Source organism: Polypterus senegalus, chromosome 16 (assembly GCF_016835505.1).
Source record: "Polypterus senegalus isolate Bchr_013 chromosome 16, ASM1683550v1, whole genome shotgun sequence".
NCBI lineage: Eukaryota > Metazoa > Chordata > Cladistia > Polypteriformes > Polypteridae > Polypterus > Polypterus senegalus.
The window spans coordinates 8,544,839-8,566,278 of record NC_053169.1 but is presented as its reverse complement, the minus strand read 5'-3'; the positions used below and the strand labels follow the sequence as shown (position 1 = coordinate 8,566,278).

General features: G+C 37.8%; 1 protein-coding gene across 1 annotated transcript in view; it reads left to right on the top strand.

Moving 5' to 3' along the window:
• Window positions 1–21,440, top strand: part of zmp:0000000760 (collagen alpha-1(IX) chain) — a 73,165-nt gene that overhangs the window by 43,991 nt on the left and 7,734 nt on the right. The window contains exons 21-25 of the mRNA XM_039738340.1: window positions 979–1,023; window positions 1,196–1,228; window positions 6,858–7,004; window positions 7,195–7,371; window positions 18,346–18,436. Of these exons, the coding sequence (XP_039594274.1) occupies window positions 979–1,023; window positions 1,196–1,228; window positions 6,858–7,004; window positions 7,195–7,371; window positions 18,346–18,436 (493 nt within the window). The remainder of the gene's footprint in view (window positions 1–978; window positions 1,024–1,195; window positions 1,229–6,857; window positions 7,005–7,194; window positions 7,372–18,345; window positions 18,437–21,440) is intronic.

Below are 21,440 nucleotides of genomic sequence, written 5' to 3'. Positions count from 1 at the left end.
GTTTTGGTGCCACCAAGCCACTGAGCTTTGCCATGTGCTGCACTGTATGTTTAGTGGGATCCGGAAAAGTTGCCCCCCAACTTGATGATCTACTTGGATCATTTAAACTTTTTTTTAATTATTACCTGTATTTTATTGTTTTTTTTTATTTTGATTTTATTTCAAATATCAAAATAGCATTACATAGAACTAGAGTTACTGGATTTCACTCGGTTTTTTCTTCAGCATCGTTACTCAATTTCATGTGTGCGAACACACTAAGGCAGTTATGCAGCGCGGGTTTGCAGTATTCGGTATACTATCGGTGGTGCTGAAGAACAAGCAGTGCGTTGCATGAAAAACTAAGAATAAATGCCTGCACATTGTTTCTTATTAAATAAATGTCCTAATTATGTATTTTTGACAACTGCTAAACTTGTGTATTCAGGATCAGGGTTGGTGCCTACAGATGATAGGGTGGGACACATTTTAAGGCATGTTTTTTCACTTACCTGTTTACATTTTCTCAAATTCTCCACATGAAAGCTTTGCTTTCGAATACTATAAAGATAAACTTTGACTTCTACACTTCAAAGGAATGGGCGGCACAGTGGTGCAGTAGAAGTGGTGCTGATTCACAGTAAGGAGACTAGGGTTCATGTCCCAGGTCCCCTCTGCATGGAGTTTGCATGTTCTCCCCATGTCTTTGTGGGTTTACTCCAGCTGTCCAAAGACATGCAGGTTAGGTGAATTAGTGACTCTAAATTGACCTTAGTGAGTGTTTCTGTGTGTGTGTTTACCCTGGCCTGGATTAAGTGGGTTAATAATTGACAGGACTTATAAAAGTAATAAAGCAGAACTGAAATTTTAAGGATGAGTATATAGCTTCTGGAGATTAATTGATTAATTGATTAATCCAATAATATTTGTGAGTGCCAAAAATAAAAACTGAATTTAATACTATATTACGTATATAAACTTTATATATTTTTATTCCAGGGAGATAAAGGAACACAAGGAATTCAGGGTGTTAAAGGTGAAAAGGTAGGCTAAAACCTTTCCTTAACTTAATTGTTGCACCTTCATCCTTAATTTTACATATTACTGCTCAATACAAGTACTTCATGCAGTGCTTTGCACAACCAAACAGAATATTAGTAATTACTAAAGCCTTAAAGCTTTTAGTGAATATATTTTTTCTATTGTCTTTGCAAAGGGGCAAAAAGGAATAAAAGGACCAAAAGGGCAGGTAAGCAAATGCTTTGTATTGTTAATATCAGTATGCAATTTTTACAGTACTTTAAACACAAACTGCTTAGCGTTATCAATGTAATATAATATAATATAATATAATATAATATAATATAATTCATAGGTTAATTCATAGGTTAACATTTTAACTTTCATTCTCTGCTGGAGTTTCAGGGTGTCTTGAGCTTTCATATGTTCTCCATTCCTGCTGCATTCCTAAAGCACTGTTTTACACTGAATGGTTACAGTAAACTGATGCAGTACCAGTAAATTTGAGTGTTTACATAAATGTGCAATTGATGGGGACTGCTGTCCCAACCATTGTTGATGATAGATTGGCTTTGGAGGTCTCTAATGCTCTGCTAGACAAAGTTCAGAAAAGTGAAGGATGGACAATAGTATTTGATAATACCTGTACATTGTATCCCAACTAATGAGTAACACTTCAGTATGCATATTTTTGTCTCCAAACAGACATACACATTATTTTTATTATTACGTAAAAAGTAGTTCCATCCATCTATCCATCCGAATGAACAAACAACCATCCACTTTCTGAACCTGCTTATGACATTTGTGCACACTTGAGGTTAAGTTCATTCCATCAATGTGAATGCTGAACTCTGCCAAGGCTGTATCTTGTCTTCTCCTCTTCATGCTTTTATGGACAAGATATCAAGGAGCAGTCAAGATGTGGAGAGATTCCATTTGGAGTCTCGCAGATGATATTGTCGTTTTGACTTGTTGGACAGTTCCCAGCCAAGTATGATGTGGTTGGCATTTGCCCTTAGTGTAGGCTAGGTTATATATTATTTTTAAGGGGAAATGTTTGCTTCAGTAACTGGCATCCAGGGGAATTTAACAAATTTATTTATTTAACTTTTTTTTTTTTTAAACAAATAGGGAACTTTGAAAAATATACAAAGTAGCATGTTACATTATCAGTACAACGAAAGCAACTTCTTTAGTGTCATCAATAGCAGACAAAAAATACAAATTAAGTAGTGTATACATTATATTTCTTTTCCTTTACATTAAAAGCAACATAATGACAAGTAATATATTGTTTCAAGCAAAAGAACAAGCTTCATATAAGGCAGTGCTACTTAAAGTATTTCAAACTGAGGATCAATTTGCTGAAGTCCAAGTTATCGATGATGACCCTTGTTAGCAGGATTCTGTGTTGTAATTACCACAATGTTGGTGCATTTGCATTTCAAATCCCTTTATTTCATCCATAAATCCATAAAGAAACACACATAAATACAGTGTAACATCAACTAGCTTTATAGCAGTGATGTATTAGAAGCAGCAACAACATTTATTTATATAGCACATTTTCATACAAACAACGTAGCTCAAAATACTTTACATGATGAAGAAAGAGAAAAAAAGACAAAATAATTAAAATTAGAAAATACTAATTAACATAGAATAAAAGTATGGTCCGAAGGCCAGGGAGGACAAAAAAAAAAAAAAAAAAAACTCCAGACAGCTGGAGAAAAAAATATAATTTGCAGGTGTTCTGAGGCCACGAGATCGACCTGCCCCCTTTAGGCATTCTATCTAACATAAATGACCTCAATCAGTCCTCATGGTATTCAGGGTTCTCATGGAAGAATTTGATGATGATGGTCATGTGGACTTCTGGCCTTTAATCCATCAATGAAGGGACATCACGGTGCTTTGATTAGGTGGTGGCGCAGGTCGCCATCACAGAAAACTGGAAAAAGAACAGAAGAGAAAGTAGAGGTCAGTACGGATTTTGGAGCCACCATGAATAATAATGATAATTAATTGAATATGCAGAGCATCAGGATTAAACTAAGATGAAGCTATGAGAAACCCATGTTAAGGTAATGTTTTCAGCAGTGTTTTAAAGTGCTCCACTGTATTCCAGATTTTAGGTGCATAACAGCAGAAGGTCGTCTCACCACTTCAATTTACGTTTAGCTCTTGGAATTCTAAGTAGACACTCATTTAAAGTTCTAAGGTTACGATTTGGAGTGTAAGGTGTAAAACATTCCGAAATATAAGATGGAGCTAGATTATTTAAGGCTTTGTAAACCATAAGCACTATTTTAAAGTCAATTCTAAATGACACAGGTAACCAGTGTAGTGACATCAAAACTGGGGTGATGTGCTCAGATTTTCTTTTTCGATTTAAGATTCTAGCAGCTACATTCTGCACTCGTTGCAAATGATTGATATCTTTTTTTGGCAGTCCTGAGAGGAGTGCGTTACAGTAATCTAGCTGACTGAAAACAAAAGCGTAAACTAATTTTTCAGCATCTTGCAATGTTATAAGAGGTCTAACATTTGTTAGATTTCTTAAGTGAAAAAATGCTGCCCTAGTAATCTGATTAATATGTGATTTAAAATTCAGGTCAGAGTCAATAGTTACCCCTAAATTCTTTACCTCCGTCTTGACTTTTAATCCTAATGCATCAAGTTTATTTCTAATAACCTCATTATATCCATTATTGCCAATCACTAAAATTTCTGTTTTCTCTTTATTTAGTTTGAGAAAATTACTGCTCGTCCATTTCGGAAACACAAGTGAGACATTGTGTCAGTGAATCAAGAGTGTTGGGGTCGTCAGGTGCTATTGATAAATATGGCTGTGTGTCATCAGTATAACTGTGGTAGCTCATGTTATGCCCCGAAATAATCTGACCTAACGGAAGCATGTAAATCGAAAAGAGCAGCGGACCCAGCATAGAGCCTTGTGGAACACCATATAGAATATCATGTGTCATTGAAGTATAATTACCACAACTAACAAAGAATTTTCTACCTGCCAGGTAGGACTCAAACCAATTTAAGACCCTGCCAGAGAGGCCCACCCATTGATTAAGGCGATTTCTAAGAATATTGTGATCAATGTTATCAAATGCGTCACTCAGATATAAGAGGATGAGAACAGATAAATGGCCTCTGTCTGCATTTACCCGCAAGTATTTACTACTTTAACGAGTGTAGTTTCTGTACTGTGATTTGTTCTGAAACCCAACTGAACCTTATCAAGAATAGCATGTTTATTGAGTTGATCATTAAGCTGCATAATGACAGCCTTCTCTAGAATTTTACTTAAGAAAGGCAAGTTAGAAATAGGGCTAAAATTTTCAAAAGTAGAGGAGTCAAGATTAGTTTTCTTCAACAGGGGTTTAGCTACAGTAGTCTTAAGTCAGTCTGGGAAGACCCCTGTATCTAATGACGAGTTTACCATATCAAGAATACTATCAATTAGCACGCCCAATACTTCTTTGAAAAAAACTTGTTGGCTTTGGGTCAAGAATGCAGATGGAGGGTCTCTCATTTGAGAAATTATTTTATATAAATCAGGTAAATCTATCCTGGTGAAAGAATTTAATTTGTTTATAATGGAGTACTGGGGTTTAAGAGAATCAGTATTGGGTAGATGTACTATATTATTTCTAATATCATTAATGTTTTGATTAAAAAATACAGCAAAAGCCTAACAAGTTTCACTGGAAGTATTCTGGAGGCATTCCATTGAGTGACCTGGATTTACTCAATCACTGGCCACATGGAATTTAGCAGTTGCAGTGGCCAGAGTTGAACTCTACCAAGCAGACATCAATTTGAAGAATTATTGCATGAGAGAGGGAGTGGAAGGTGGGATTGAGGGTTGGGGCCTCACAACAAGCAAGAGAACAGGAGTCGAGAATAAAGGAATTGAATCAAAGAGAAAGTTATTACTGTCCAGAAGAAGGTTAGGTAGTGTGATCCATGGTGCTAGTTTTTTATCCATCCTCCTGTGGACCTGTGTTCACTTCATAGCACAGATGTCAGACAGCACCCTGGCTATTATAAATATACACCTAAGCAAGTATATAATGGAGTTACATATATGTGTGATTTAGAAGTCAGGTAATTGCCTGTCACTTTACACACCACGTGTCTCACGCTTATGCACTACAGGTGGTCTGTGGTCACTGACATAAGTTTCTAACATGGAAACTTAGCTAATATTATCTAGTCTGTTAGCTACCTAAATGAATGTATTCATAAACCATCATCAGACACCGTATGCAAAAATGTGATGCTTGGTCAATTTGAGTCAGAAAGGTCATCTTTTTTATGCCACCCTTCACACAATTTTTAGAACACTAGCACTGCTATGAGGATACATGAGGCAAGCTTTGCAATACATTCAAGTTGTTTTATTAGCTAATATTTTATCTTAAGTAAATAGGACTTCCATTCTCCAGTGGTTAGTAGATGGGCTCATTTAATAGTTGTGTTGGTCTTATTGTTCCTCATGTTTACAGCAGGTTTCACAGTAGCTGGTAGTTAAACGAATGGTCCATTTTGTAAAGAAAGCATTTACACAGTAATCACACAAAAAAAAAGGACATGATAATCAGCGAAAAAAGCATAACATTAGATAGAAATTTTAGTGTTTATGTAATAGTGACAGTCAAACATAATAAATTATTACTAACAGTATGCTTGCTTTAATTAGGGGGCATTTTTTAACCCTCTCAATTCTATTTAAAGGGTCAGAATTGTTTAATCTGTTGGCATTTTTGTCTTTTGCTACCAATTATTTCAAACACTGCTTCACCATCCTTACTTATGGTCTCAATCTTTAAACAATGGTTGGAAGAATGAGATTGTAAGTATAAGTGGGCACAGTGTGCAGCGTTTCTAGCCTTACTCCTCATGATAGGCACAGGAGCTCAGAAATACAGGAGATCCTTGGAGGAGACCTGTGTTATCTACATTGTAAGAAGTCGTGGTGGGCATAGCGCTATAGATATAATATTTCTAGCCCCTCCACTAAGTCAGTGCCTTAAAGTGGTGGAGAGGTTTACGTGATCAATGATCTCCTGAGCAATGATGTGGGCTGTAATCGAAGGAGTCACTTTGAACAACAATGGACCCATTAACAAGAGGAGAAAAGAATGGCAAGACATCACCATCAAAATCAACTCACTATGGCAGGGGGTCATTTCCTGAATTGGCCTGTTCTGTCACTAGAGTACACACAGGAGGGAGAGTGACAGAGATGGACATACAGAAGGACAGTCATTGTTGGATCGATGAACAGCCAGGACCTGATAATATTTCTTGATTGGCCTAAAAGTGTTTGTAAATTCCCCAGAAGGAGGTCAAATACTTTTACTAGGAATACAGGTTACCTGGTATGTCAGCTCTTTGTACTAACCAGTAGGATCCGGTACAAGGCAGGAATCAACCCTTAATGAACTAAAAGTGACAGTATGTAGTCACACACACTCACTCAGTCACTGGCCAGTTTAGAGTCACAAACTAACATGCACGTTTGGGATGTGGATGGTAACCTAAACACATGGAGAAAAATCATACAGACCTGGAAATCCAATGCAAACTCTAACGAGGGATGTTAATTAAATGTAGGTTCCTACTGTAGAGTTGTGGAGCAGTAGTGTTACCCACTATGCCACTGTACTGCCTAGTAATCAATCAAATTACCCAAATAATTTAAGATGTTATATTAACAAATGGTAAATTACTTTATAGTAAAGAAAGATTAGCTAATGTAAGGTTTATTGTGATACATGTTTTCTCTGTTCAAAATTTCTTTGTTGAGACAATGGGATTAAATGTTTGTATTGCAGGTTGGAGACAAAGGATTACCAGGGCCCCAGGGAGTAAGAGGTTCAAGGGGCAAAGGAGGGGAGCCTGGGCGCATGGGGTCAACTGGAGCAAAAGGTGTTCGCGGGGATGGAGGTTTGGTTGGATTCCAGGGACCTCCTGGACCTCCGGTAAGTGTTGTGGGACAATTAGAGTTTAAAATCAAAAAAAGTGTTTATATTTTAAATATATTTATTGAATGGTCTGATGGGGTTACAAACACCAATGTCCATGAACAATAAAATCGTACCATTATCATATTTTTAACTCTGCTCTAATTTTGTTTACATGTTATCTCACATCCTACTTTATCTCAAACAGGGACCAACATTCCCAGCGGAGCATGTGGTAGAAGTCTGCAAACGAGTAGTGCTGGAGCAGATGTCAGTGTTTGCAAATGTTGTGAGGAGGAAATGTGCCACTGCTTGTCCTCTTTATGGAGATGTACCAATGGGACCCCCAGGGCCTCCAGGCTTGACAGGATCTGCTGGACCTCCGGTAAGTGTGGATGTTAGTAAGTGTGAGAGTCTCTAGTGGAGCATTTTAACTTCACAGCACTTAATGAACTAAATCCATAAAAAAAACACAAACTGACCTAAGTACTTCACTGTTGTACAGTACCCTTTATTAATGCCAATGTTAAGAACCAGATGCATATTAGCTCATTTTAAAAAGATAATTTTACCAGATATTCAGTGCATTTACATTAATACTGTGATGTATGTATAAGCTAGAGTATAACCAGGGAATCAGCTTTAGAGTAAAAGTCAACTTAAACTACAACATAAAGTAAATTGAGTGAGCAGCAGTGCATGAGCAAGCTGAAATCAGATGAGCAAGTTGCTTTTGTAAGTACCCAGAAGTAAATCAGCACAAACAAAAACAAGTTATTGCTGTTATAGTATTAACTGGTTGATAATTAGTCTGCAGTGCCACTTTTCATCAATTAACAGATAAACATCTAGCTTTGGACATTGTCAAACAAAAGTGTCTATATTGGTTTAGACCCCTGAATAAAATGACGTCAACTTGCCTATTAGCCATGAGGGAAAAAGATATGGGGTCAACCTTGATTACAATGACGTAATACAATTGATGAAGATCTGGAAGTCATTTTTATCATATGGCAAAATACAGACTGCATACCTCAACCGAGTGATTAATGAATTCATACAAGTCCATCACATTTTGAATAATGGACACTTTTCTGCAATTTGTTTCTTCAAAGCAGAACATTAAGACATCTAGTTATTTATGGTGGTCACCATTTGAGGGTGTGTATGAGTTATTTGCTTAATCTTGAAGACATCTTGCATGATTTCACTTGTTTTGAAGCATTCCTCTTCTACCAGAGCATAGCTCTATTGCTTGGTTTTGAGTCCTATATACAGCGCTTCCCAAACTCAGTCCTGCGGACCCCTTGTGACTGCAGGTTTTTGTTTCAATCAGCTTCTGTTTTTAATTGGACTCCTGGGCTAATTAAGTGAACTGTTTTTTCCCACATTCTGTGTTTTGGGAAAAATATAGAAATTAGAAAACTAAGTTAGGCAAAAAAGAAAAAAATATTAAAATGTATCAAGCAGTTATATGGAAAAAATGTTTTTTTTTGTTCTACTTTTCCTGGTGTTCTAATTGTTTAATTAATCCATTATTTACTAATTAGTAGGTCTGACGCTAAAGTAGATGCAGCCTTTGATTATTCAATGTTATTTGCCTGGGTGTCTGCCCTGCTCATTTTTAATTGTGATTAATAAGATACAATGAGGGTGAAAACTGCTCAGAGAAAGGGCAAAATATAATGAAATCAACAAAAGAGAGTTGAGCATTTATATCTATAACAAAAGCAGAAATATTTCCAGATGTCTTATAAATGTAAAAATCATGCTGCTGTGCTTGTCTGAATGTAGAATAAGAGAAAACAAATGCCAGCTAATTAAATGAGATGAGTGTTATTAGGTGTTGTCAGTGATTATGAATCTGGTTGGAACAAAAACTCACAACCACAGTGGGTCCCCAGGACCAAGTTTGGGAACCTCTGCTATGTACTCCTCGGAATTCTTATCTTTGTCCTTGTATTCACATTTAAAATAGCAGTTTATTCACATGCCTTTTCTGACTGCTATATCTTGTGGAGAACTAACTGTTGCTTAGTGCTTTTGAGAGCAGAATTTCACCATCATGTGCAGTTGGCAACCTGGCAGTCTTCTCGGTCCTTGTATCTGAATTTATACAATGCTGGAGGCAATTACTGGCAGGAGTCTTTGTTAAAAGTTTGAATAAAGTTTTATTACACTTACACACTATGGTAAAAGAGCTGGAATTAAAAAAAAATATATATTTGCATTTAAAATCATTCAACCAAATAATAGTTTATCACATGCGGTGTTGTGCAGTTTCCCTCCCCTTAGCAAAGCAGGCAAAAAGGTGAAAGAGTTAACAATTCACAACACTTCATATAATGCATGTAATCAATAAAATTATTTCTTATCTGTGTCTATTTTTCAACATATTATTAGTGCCTAAGAAAGATAATATAATAAATAGAAAAGGAAGAACATGTCATATAACTCTGTCCCCCCTATAAAATTTAATTTCCAGGATTCAGTTGTTTGCACCATAAAAGAGCAACTCCTACATGCTACCTGATTAAACAAAAGAGTACAGAACACAGCAATCATACTGCAAGTATTGTAAATATAAAATATTGCATAAATATACAGATATGGAGTAGAAATAAGCCCTGAACCACAGCATCTCAATCAGAAATTATGGTTATTACTATAAGAGAAGATGATGTGGTCAATTACTAATATTTGTAAGGTTTTCTAAGGTTTTACACACATTACTGACTGCCCATTGCATTTCTTTTGTTCCCCACTGCCAGTGGCTTCTTCTTTCCCTCAAGGGTTCCCTCTTGGTCTGCTCTTATTTAACTCTTTAAGGGCTGAATATTTTTTCAAAAAAACTCAGTTTTCTGAAAAGCTCACAAAGCAATGGTTTCATATATAAATCCACATAAAATGTCTGTTGCTGTGTACTGTGGCTACAGTCAGTTCCTGTTCTGCGTCTGTGGGTGGCTCAATGGCTATCTTTGCATGGCTGGTGGGCGGCAGTGGCAGGCGCAGTGCGACACAATCTGGTATTCACCTCTTGTCGTTATAAGTGGTGGTCTTCCCAGGCAAATGTTGCTATAGGTGCATCAGCTACACAGAAGTGTTCAGCACCACGATAAGCTGGGGACCAATCAGCTAATTTGGTACCTCACTTTCTTTTTCAATCCCCATCTCTGGACCACTTGCATCAAAATTGGAGTCCGACAGGTTGGACTCCAATTCAGTGGCAATGATGCACAAAATGTCATCCACAAAGTATTTTGCTTTGCACGTTCGATTTAGTCTCTTGCCAGATGTCGATGCCATTTTAGCGCTGGTTTGTTCTTCACTACTCATGCCCTCGATTCCTTGTGCATGCAAATCAACAAAGCTAACTTTTCTTCTAACAAAGAGATTGAAACTAAAATGCAACGTCGAGTTTTGTCGTAGCTTACAGCTGATTACCATCTTCTACCCCTGAATTTCGATAAACGTCGACATCCGCCCTGAAAGAGTTAATATCTGGTACTTGAAGAACCTCCATTAGTTAAAGAAACATGGACCCACCTTGCTGAAATATTAGTTCCTGTCATGTTATATCATTATTTTATGAAAGGTCTAGATGTTTGGATTGGTAACTTGAATTCTGGGCTGCTGTGAAGACTTCTTCCTTTCACATTTCACCCAATGGCCTAGAACCTTAAGCAAAAGAAGATTGAAAGTGACAGAATAGAAGTGTTTAAAATGATGAAGGCAATAAGTCCAGTTGACTGAGGCAGTGATTTTAAAATGAGCTCATCAAGAGCACGGGACACAGTTGGAAACTTAAGGGTAAATTTCGCACAAACATTAGGAAGTTTTTCTTTACACAAAGAACGATAGACACTTGGAATAAGCGACCAAGTAGTGTGGTAGACAGTAAGACTTTAGGGACTTTTTAAAACTCGACTTGTTTTTTTTTTGGAAGAAATAAGTGGAGAGGACTGGCGAGCTTTGTTGGGCTGAATGGCCTGTTCTTGTCTAAATTGTTCTAATGTTCTAGCCTCACACTGTTAGATGCTGAAACCCTCACTTTTATCTTTATAGCCTCTTATCTAGGATGTCAAATTTTTTCTTGAAGAAAATATTAGTTGGCTAAAAGAAGTTCAAAATACACAGGCTAGTGTTCTGTCTTTTATCAAACTCACAGCTCATTACACATTAGTTGACTTGTAACTCGCAGAGCTTTTCATCACCAACTCTTCTACCCAAAAACTGGAAGAGGGCCAGGAGATAAAACATAGTCAGAACTTAGAAGACCTTAGCTTTGCACCAAAGCCTAACCGCTAACGAGTAATCAAAGATTATGGAAGGAAATTTGCATTGATTCTCCTTTTATTCAAGTCATAGATACTGAATGAACCATCTTGCCAGTATTTAAGGCGTTGTGCTGATGACGGATGATGCAGTGGCATCCAAAAACCACATGCCATGGATACCAGCAGCATCCTGGCAACGTGAATCATAACATGTCAGTACCCATATGCAAAACAAAACAGTGTTACGATATGGCAAAATAAACTATCACTATGCTTAAAACATTATGAATGCAAAGTAACCCCACAGAAGGGTGTCAGAGTAAAAGAAACACATATTCTCACATACACTTCTGACTAGAAATTTTTATTTTAAGAGAAATACATTATTGACAAAGACAACTCATAACAGAGCCCTCCCTGTCATGCACCGCTTTCAAATGCGGCCATCTGGCTTGCTAGAAAAGTGAAGGTAAAAAGATCTCAACAGTTGGGGGAACATTTAAATGAGCAATAAGAACCCAGGATCATACTTCAGGACAAATACATTTACTATAAAAACTGAAGTACAGTACACAGGTTTTTAAACCTGGGCTGTGGAGTTGGTACACAAAACCTTGGACTTCAACTCTGACATTTCTGATAAAACCAACTATGACTCCTCCATTTTCAGTGTTGTGCATGAACTAGTTTAGAAGGGTGCATTCATTGAACAAGCTCATTTTTCTAAGAATGGTGAACTTAACGTAATTTATTTGCAAGTGAAGAACTTGAACGTGAGCTATAGTTTAGTTTTATGTGACATTCAAGATCTGGTTTAGGTCCAGATTAAATGTTTTGCCTTACCCTGTAATGTAGGGGTGGAGCTGAATTCCAATATGGTATTCAGATAAGCACAAATAGTGGATTTTTACAAATATTTATTTCGTATAATTTTTTTTGCCATTTGTATTCTGAAAAAATAACGTCAAACCAAATCGACGCTGTCTGTGTCTGCCAGCTTGTGCTTAAGCTGCACCTCCACTGACACAGGCATGCGGTGAAGCTCCGCTTTCGCTTTTAGGAAAATGTTGTACTTTGCGAGGCCACTGTATATTTTTCCCCAGTGGACATACAATATGTAACGCAAATTTTGACCGACAGCATAATAAGTTAGTTCACCTACATGCTAGTTCCACAGTCACCATTTATGTCACATGGTTGGAAATACAGTGGTAATTTATATGTATACTTGCATCTATTTAATTTCTTTTTTGACTGGGATGATATTAGCACTGTGGTGGGCTGGCGCCCTGCCCCGGGTTTGTTTCCTGCCTTGCACCTTGTGTTGGCTGGGATTGGCTCCAGGAGACCCCCCGTGACCCTGTAGTTAGGATATAGCTGTTTGGATAATGGATGGATGGATGGATATTAGTACATATGGTTATACGTGTTTGTTGCTAGGTATAATGCGATAAAGTGTATTTAAATAAAAAAAGTCTTCATAATTCAAGAACACTAATAGTCTAATATAAGGCATGCAAAATTGAAAAAAGTAAACTCATGGGTCATTTATTATTACTCCTTAAAAAATACAAAATGAACTGAACATGAATTAGTTCAAAATTGAAATGATGAACTATGAATGTGAATTGATTCATTTGAATCTGTATGAACTGAACTTTGAGTGAGTTCTTGTGGGGTGTGAACTTGCAGAACACTGTCCATTTGTAATTAGACTCGTTTGTTTACTACTAGCCATGCCTGCGGCTTTGCCCACATAGTAGTGAAACAGGACAGTGAGTAGGGTCCTGTCTGGCTTCCCACTCCTGACATCACAACTCCCCCTCTCCTCGGCCTGCAGCCTCTGTTTCGGATTAGCGTGAATGTATCGCTCTTGCAAGAGAACTATGATTCTTAGCACAATGACAGAAGTCGCAAAATCAACCAGAATGTTCAAGCAAATTATAGAAAAAACCCAGATCTAAATCTGTTAAATAGTTCTCTCATGAAAAGTGGACAGACAGACGCTGGATTATATATATATTATATATATGTATATTATACATATATAATATACATATATAATATATATTATTGATATCATATATACATATATAATATACATATATATATATATTATTGAAATCACACAACATACAAGATAGAAGGCACTTCATCACTACCAGAATGAATCATCAGACTACTTTTTAGCACATTAACCTGTTAAAGTTTGGGTTTACAGCTGTAGTATGCCATTGTGGCTTACAAACACCGAGCAACAATAAACATAAGACTAAACTTACAAAATTAAAAAATTGAGAGTGGTCTCCCCTCACCTTTCTTGTATACTCAGATATTGGGATGGATATCTGAGGAGTAGACCGCAAGACAATGATTATATTTTTATATTACTATGTACATTTAAGGACTATCAACATCAAATCAAATCAATAATATATTGAATGATTATTATAAAAGTAAAGCTGAATAAATTGTCAAATAAAAGCGGGTTAGCGGAAATAGCTCAGAAGTTGATAGAAATCTACGTTCTGTACTGAATACTTGTATGCAAAATTTGGTTGACCAAAGTGAAAGTGTCCTCAGGTTATCGTGTTTGCATACATACGCACACAGACAAAATTCCAAAAATGGTATTTTCAGGACCAGGAAGGTGTAAAACTTTGAGATTCATCAAAATCTTGAAATCAAATTTTTGGACGATTCCAATACTTTCCCCATACTTTGTATGTGAGAAAGTAAAAAAACGCTATATTTTAACACAAGTCTGGAAGAAGGCATAGCTTAATTGAATCAGTATATGTAAAATTGAAAATTTTAAACACATTATATTACAATTTACATTTAGTCAGGGGTGGAGTCTCCACATTTTTACCGGCCCCAACTCCAGTAACCCACTCATTGCTTTCAACTCCAACCCCACCGTTACAGTTTTAATCTAGACACATGAAAGCCACCTTATAGATAATAGAACCAAACTTGTTAAAGACCATATAGGGACTGAAATAACTGAGTGCCAAGTTACTAGACAGACCGTTCAGGCAAATGTCTCACATAGTGAGCCAAACCCTCTGCCCAGTTTGAAACTCTAAAGCTACTCATCTTATACGATCAGCAAATCGCTTCACAGAGGTTTCTTCCCTTCCCAAAGTTTAATAATCTTAACAAGCAAGACAACTAAAATAAAGCAGAAAAATGTCACTTAAGCAAAAAGTGCTTGACTAGCAATAATCGCCTTTTTATTTAGCAATTGGTACAGAACAAAAACCTGCAGCCACCGTGACCCCCACAGGACTAACGTTGCTCACCCTGTTCTAAAAGTATATCTGAATAGAATTCACGTGACAATTCTGTTTCCCAGGTCCCATTTAATCTTGGACCGTTTTTTGTAGTTCTTTGATCTGAAGGTAAAGAGAAATTGAGTGCCCTTTAAACAGTGTCTCCATTCTTCTATCATCATTTATTCTGCAATGGTAAATTTCCATGAAGAAAAGTTTTGTAAATGAGCTCCGCCATTAATAATAAATTCTTCTGAATGAATCTGCAGATTGTTCAGCCTATCCCGGTTTTATTTAACAATTCAATAAACTGAAAATCCATCCATCCATCCATCCATCCATTTTCCAACCCGCTGAATCTGAACACAGGGTCGCGGGGGTCTGCTGGAGCCAATCAAAGCCAACACAGGGCACAAGGCAGGAACCAATCCTGGGCAGGGTGCCAACCCACCTCAGGACACACACAAACACACACTAGGGCCAATTCAGAATCGCCAATCCACCTAACCTGCATGTCTTTGGACTGTGGGAGGAAACCCACGCAGACACGGGGAGAACATGCAAACTCCACGCAGGGAGGACCCGGGAAGCGAACCCAGGTCTCCTAACCGCGATGCAGCACTGCGCCACCGTGTCACTCTGTAAACTGAAAATGTTGTTGCTAAATTATTCCTAAAAAATGCACTATTTGTATTTTATGCAGTTAATATGATAAAGCTTGATGAAGAATTCGGCAAACAGTCCAGTTTTAAATGTTTAATGTTCGTACAGACTATTTTGGATCCCTTTTAAGGCGGCCCATGCTGCGTATTTGCACTGAAGAACGTTTTTGGTTTTTCCTTAGTTTATATCGACTTTTGTCACTTCATAGGTCACTGGCCGACAGGTCAGAATATCTCAGGCAAGCTTCATTCCGTCATGCCTGTCGTCCTGGGATCCACTAACTGACCGTCGCAATAAGGGCATCCAGCAAAGAATGAAGCAACTTCTGTTAAACACAGTTACATTCCATGAACATGCATGTCATCTGTGATATCAAGATGAGACTGACAATCATCACGACTGCTGTGGCATATGCCACACAAAAAGGCATGTCCCATTACAGATGGCAGGTCGAAATTTGAGTGCATTAAAGTTTTTTTTCATCCATCTGTTACAAGCGCACACTGCCAGCGACTAACGAACTGCTTCGCCGACAAAAAATCAAACTTTTTTTTTTTTATTTCAAGCATGGCTCGGCTGGAGCTCACGGCACACACAGCAGCAGTAGCATGATGCCATTCAACATAGATGCGCTTGTTGCTGACACCGCACTTAAGCCACTAAGTAAGTTTTTTTAGTGATGAGATTTCTCTTCTCGTGAGGCTGCCATGAAGCTCTGCGACATAGTGATTTCATATGTATGCGCTCGATTGGCATGATCCATATATGGATGCTTCAGGGTGAAACCGGGCGGGGTTTGAGGAGGAGAGGCGCGTTCACGAACGCACATATATACAGGATGACTGATTTTATAACGAGTAAATTGTGTACGCCAGATGTTATAAAATATGATTTTTTTGGCGTACGGGTGCACACATTTTCATGTTCGAAATTCACACAAAGTGTTATAAATGAGGCCCCAGTTCTTATAGTTCCGACATTTCAAACTAGCCCTGCGGTTCCTTCACCAATCACCTCACAAGCTCGTCCGTCCTTCCCACCTATATACGTGTCTTTTTTTACTGGTGATCTCGGTTTGACGGAATCAGTTTGCATATTTAATTTTCGTACCATACAAACGGAAGCTCACTGTGATGTTTCAGTCTCGGACCGCATGTTAACACAATAACAAGCACGCTAAACAGAGGATGAAATATCAATCGTCATATAACTCCCACTTGGACGAACTCGGCTAATTTTGCTACACAATCACGAGGCAACCTGCATTTTATGAATGCAGTTTTAGCAGTTTGTGACCCTTGAGCCCCCCTTTGTGCTCCCGCCTGTTCTTGTTATTTTACTTAGTTCTGTTGCTAGATGTTGAAAAGACCTGGTTAAATCTTTCACTTGTTTAACCACATCTTATGACTTTTTCACTCTCCCACATCCTCTTGAAAACGCGTTATATCCCTAAACTCTTTTATCATCTCCGGAGTCATTCATGATACAATCCGTGATTATTTTCTGCCTGAATGCTGGAAAAGTACTGGTAGATGAAACGAAAACCAAAAACACGTTACTTCTGAGTCAAAAGCCTAGCCGCTGCACAATAATGAAAGTTTAAGAGGAAACAGTAAGATCGTAAACCAGAAAATCAAGATAGAAACTACGTTTGGGTCTGTTTATACGCGAATCACGGAAACCGAACGAACTTTATCACCGGTATTTATAGCGTCACGCTGAGGACGTATGACGCAGCGGCGTTCAAACCACATTTCCTTGGCAACCAGGAGTAGCGTCCTGGAAACGGGAATCATTACATTGTGGCGCCCATATGCAAAAAAAAAAAAAGTGCCGCGATACCAAAAATAAACAATCACTTTGCTCAAAAAATATGATAAATGTAAAGTAACCACACATTTTTAAAGTGAACAGCTCATAATACCAAATACAGTATTACAAATATTCTGTCCTTAAATCTAACCATATATAAATAACCCTGTGAGAAAAAAAATCATTTTCCTTACACCCATCAACTCACTGTCTTATAGCCTCGATTCATTTGTACAGCCTTGAGGAGTCGTGTAGTTCTGTATTTCCTACTTAATGGAACCTGATATACAGCAGCTACAGATCTGGTTATCTCCATCGACTGTTATGGTTAATCAAAAGCTCTCAGTGTTTGGTCACCCTCGGGCAGTGGTCGCCAATCTTTTCTATGCCCTGGACCCCTAAAAACGGTCTGATTTATATTTACACTCTCTTCATATCACATTTCAAGATGAAGAAGTCACATTTCAAAGTTTTGAACCATATACATACAGAACTACAGTGAACAAATTGAGCTTAAAAAAAGCATAAAATCTAAATATAAATTAAATAATTTACCTTTATAAATCTCAATAATCTTGTAAATGTGTCCCCTGTGAAGCTTAAACACTCGATTGATGATCCAGGGGTTGGGGTATCCCGTGAATCATCAAATGCCATGAGGAAATGACATGTGGGATTGGAGACCCACTGTAAAGCAACGGGCATCGGCACACCACTAAGCAGTGAAACACAGTCAATTAGCTTTGTCCCCCCTGATGACTCCTTCATTGCAGTTCAAAGACAGACGTGGCACACAGTTAAAATTACTGTGCTCCTGCCAGGACCACCAGCAGGAGAGAGGGACTGAGTGATCCATTCCAGAGGGGATGCCAGTCCATCACCAAACTCACTCAGGCACAGACTCAAAGTTGATCAACTTATCAAACAACATCATTTTTGATGATCTGGTAACCACAATCCACACAGAGCAGCTTATAACAACATGGGGAGAACATGCAGACTCCACATACTGTAGATGTTGTTCTGGGTTCCTGTATTAACACTCGGTTTGATACTTGGCCAGCACCTTTAAATTTTAAAATCATCTTAATTATTTCCACCACAACATTCTGAGAGTTGACTTGTCCAGTTTTTTTTCCTTGCTTCCTCTGTTGGTTTCCCTCTACTACGTATCACTGTATCACTGTGGTGACCCCCAAATTTTCCTTTTCACAGATGCAAGTTCTTTTGAATGTTTTTTTTCCAGTGACAGCTGCAAGTGTTAAGTAAAGCTGATTTTTGTAAAATTGCAAGCAGTTGAATGAACTTACTAAAATGTATTTTCCTGTAAAGGGGGAGCCTGGTATAAATGGAGTCGACGGTGAAGAGGGACAAGAAGGTTTCTATGGAGAAGCAGGCGATACTGGAGCACAAGGACCATCAGGTCTGATCCTCTTTTCACTCCCCTTTCTGGTTAAACTTTTATTGATCTGATAAAGTATATACTGTACTTTAACCTATAATGTCCATTATATCTGAGAGTGTATAGTTTGTATTTCCACATGCCTTGCCTGTATTCTTCTGCCCTACTGAACTGATTTTTGTCTTTCTTCATTTATTTCTTTGATGTTTGGAAAAGACTTTAAGAAAGAATTCGTGCCCTTTATCGAGTTCATGTTAAACTGTCGTGTGTCTTGCCATGTGGCCTTTTATAGCCCCTGACATAGATAGATAGATAGATAGATAGATAGATAGATAGATAGATAGATAGATAGATAGATAGATAGATAGATAGATAGATAGATAGATACTTTATTAATCACAAGGGGAAATTCACATAATCCAGCAGCAGTATACTGATACAAAAAACAATATTAAATGAAAGAGTAGTAAAAATGCATGTAAAAAATGCATGGGTGTAACATGAAGTGGTGACACCGTAAGATGTCCTTGTGGACCTTTCTAGACCATGTTGGACTCTCTGGATTCCCACCTTTCTTTCTTAGGTGTGTTCTGACACTTGCACATCTGGTGCCTTCTTGTCATGTGAATAGGGCTGTCTATAAAGCAGTTAAGTTTCTCAGTGCCCTTCATTGTAATCTTCCCAATACCCCAAAAGATGATCGATGTAAGGGGATGGAGTGAGCTGTGTTTTATATGTCTTGTTAGTATCTAGAAGATATGGCATCTTTCCACATCTGCAGTAATACCAAGAGTGCTATAAAAAATTGCAGTAGTGTGTTATTTATCAAAAACACAATAGTAAAGGAACCTGCTTCCCACCAAACTTCCAAAATATCCTGCTAAACAAGCTTTTGGCAAGGCTCATATAACTACCTGTCTGTTATTTACAAGTGATTTGGAAAAAGGATTTGGATTAAAAAGGCTGAAGTCCAACAAATCACCAGGACCAGATAATATTTATCTTTGAATTCTTAAGGAGGTTAGTGAGTACATATATAAATCCTTGATGCATACTTTTAGGAAATAACTGTGCAATGGGGAAATTCTGAATGGACTCGAAGATAGCAAATATTATCCTGTCATATGTAAAGGGTGATCAGGGAGATCTAAGCAACTGAGCAGGCTGATAAGCTTAACTTGCATCACATGTAAATTAATAGAAGGAATAATCAAGGAGAACACTGAGAAGCACATGGCAAGAACCGGAGTTTTACTGAACAGTCACCATGGGTTCAGAAGAGAGAGGTTGTGCTTTACCAACATGCTGGAATTCTATCAGGAAGCAACTAAAAGATATGACAAGAGTGGAGCATTTCAGATTATTTATCTTGCCTTTCAGAAAACATTTGATAAGATGCCAAACAAGAGGTTGGGCATCAAACTAAAAGAAGTGGGGGTTCAGGGTGTGATGTGTATTATATATATATATATATATATATATATATATATATATATATATATATATATATATATATATATATATATATATATATATATATAATGATTCTATAATGATTCCATTTCTCTCTTCCACACCTCCCAGCAAGCTCTGTCCTACACCTTCCAACTACAGCTCACTTGCTGGGTTTCCAGCAGTCCTTTAAATAGTCCTTGACCTGGAAGTGCTTCTGTTCTTCCTCCCACATGACTTACCAGCACTTCAGAGTCAGCTGGAGAATTCAAGTTTTTAATCAGCCTGGAAGTACTTCAGGGCTTACATTATCATAATCCATTAGTACTTCTGGGCTAGGTGAGAATTTGTCCTCCCACCATCTTCTCACAGCGTGCTCTGGCGACACCCACAGTACCCAGCAGGGCTGTGTTGCCGAACTCCAAGTTACATAGTGCCCTGTGGGCATCCAGGGCACCACTGCAATTCAGGGAAGCTGCCATCTAGCATCTTGGGGGAGGCAGTGTCTATGAAAAGCTGCCTTACCCCCTCCTTCCATTGCAAGGGCACCCCGGCCGGAATGAGTTGCCAGCCATCTCTTACTGTATATATTTATATTTATACTGTGTAAATGATTTGAATAGGAATATAAATAACAAGTTGGTTAAGTTTGCAGATGTGGATTGGTAGATAATCAAGAATCTATTGAGTCATTACAGAGGAACTTGAACAGCATACAGGTTTGGGCAGATTTGTAGATGATGAAATGTAATGTAAGTAAATGTAATGTAATATGTAGGAAATAAAAATGTGCAGTTTGAATATACAAAGGAAGGTCTGAAAATTGAAAGTACACCTTATGAGACAGACTTGGGAGTTGTAGTGGACTTATCAACTTCCAGTGTTCTGAAGCCTTTAAGAAGGCTAACAGCATGTTACATTGTATAGCGCCCTGATGCTTAGTGTACAAGTCCAAAGGTGTTTTGATCAAGCTTTATAATGCACTGGTGAGGCCTCATCTAGTGAACTGTGTGCTGTTTTGTCTCCAGGTTACAAAAAAGACATAGCAGCACTAGAAAAAGTCCAGAGAAAACAACTTGGCTAATTTCAGGATGAGTTATGAGGAAAGATTACAAGAGCTGAGCCTTTTCAGAGATTAAGATGAGATCTGACTGAAGTGTACAAAATTATGAATGGAATTAGTCCAGTGGATTGAGACGGTGACATTGAAATGAACTTAGCAAGAACACGGGGACACAGTTGGAAACTTGAGCCTTTTCAGTTTAAGCAAAAGAAAATGAATAAGAGACCTAACTGAAATGATGAAGGGAGTTAGTCCAGTGTATCGAGACGGTGACTTTAAAATGAGTTCATCAAGAATATGGGGACAGAGATGGAAACTTGTGAAGAGGAAATGTCCCACAAACATTAGGAAGTTTTTCTTTACACAGAGACCCACAGACATACAGAATAAGCTACCAAGTAGCATAGTAGACAATATGACTCAAGAGACCCTCAAAACTTGACTTGATGTTATTTTGGAAGAATTAAGCAAAGAGGACTATTGAGATTTGTGGGGCTGAATGGCCTGTTT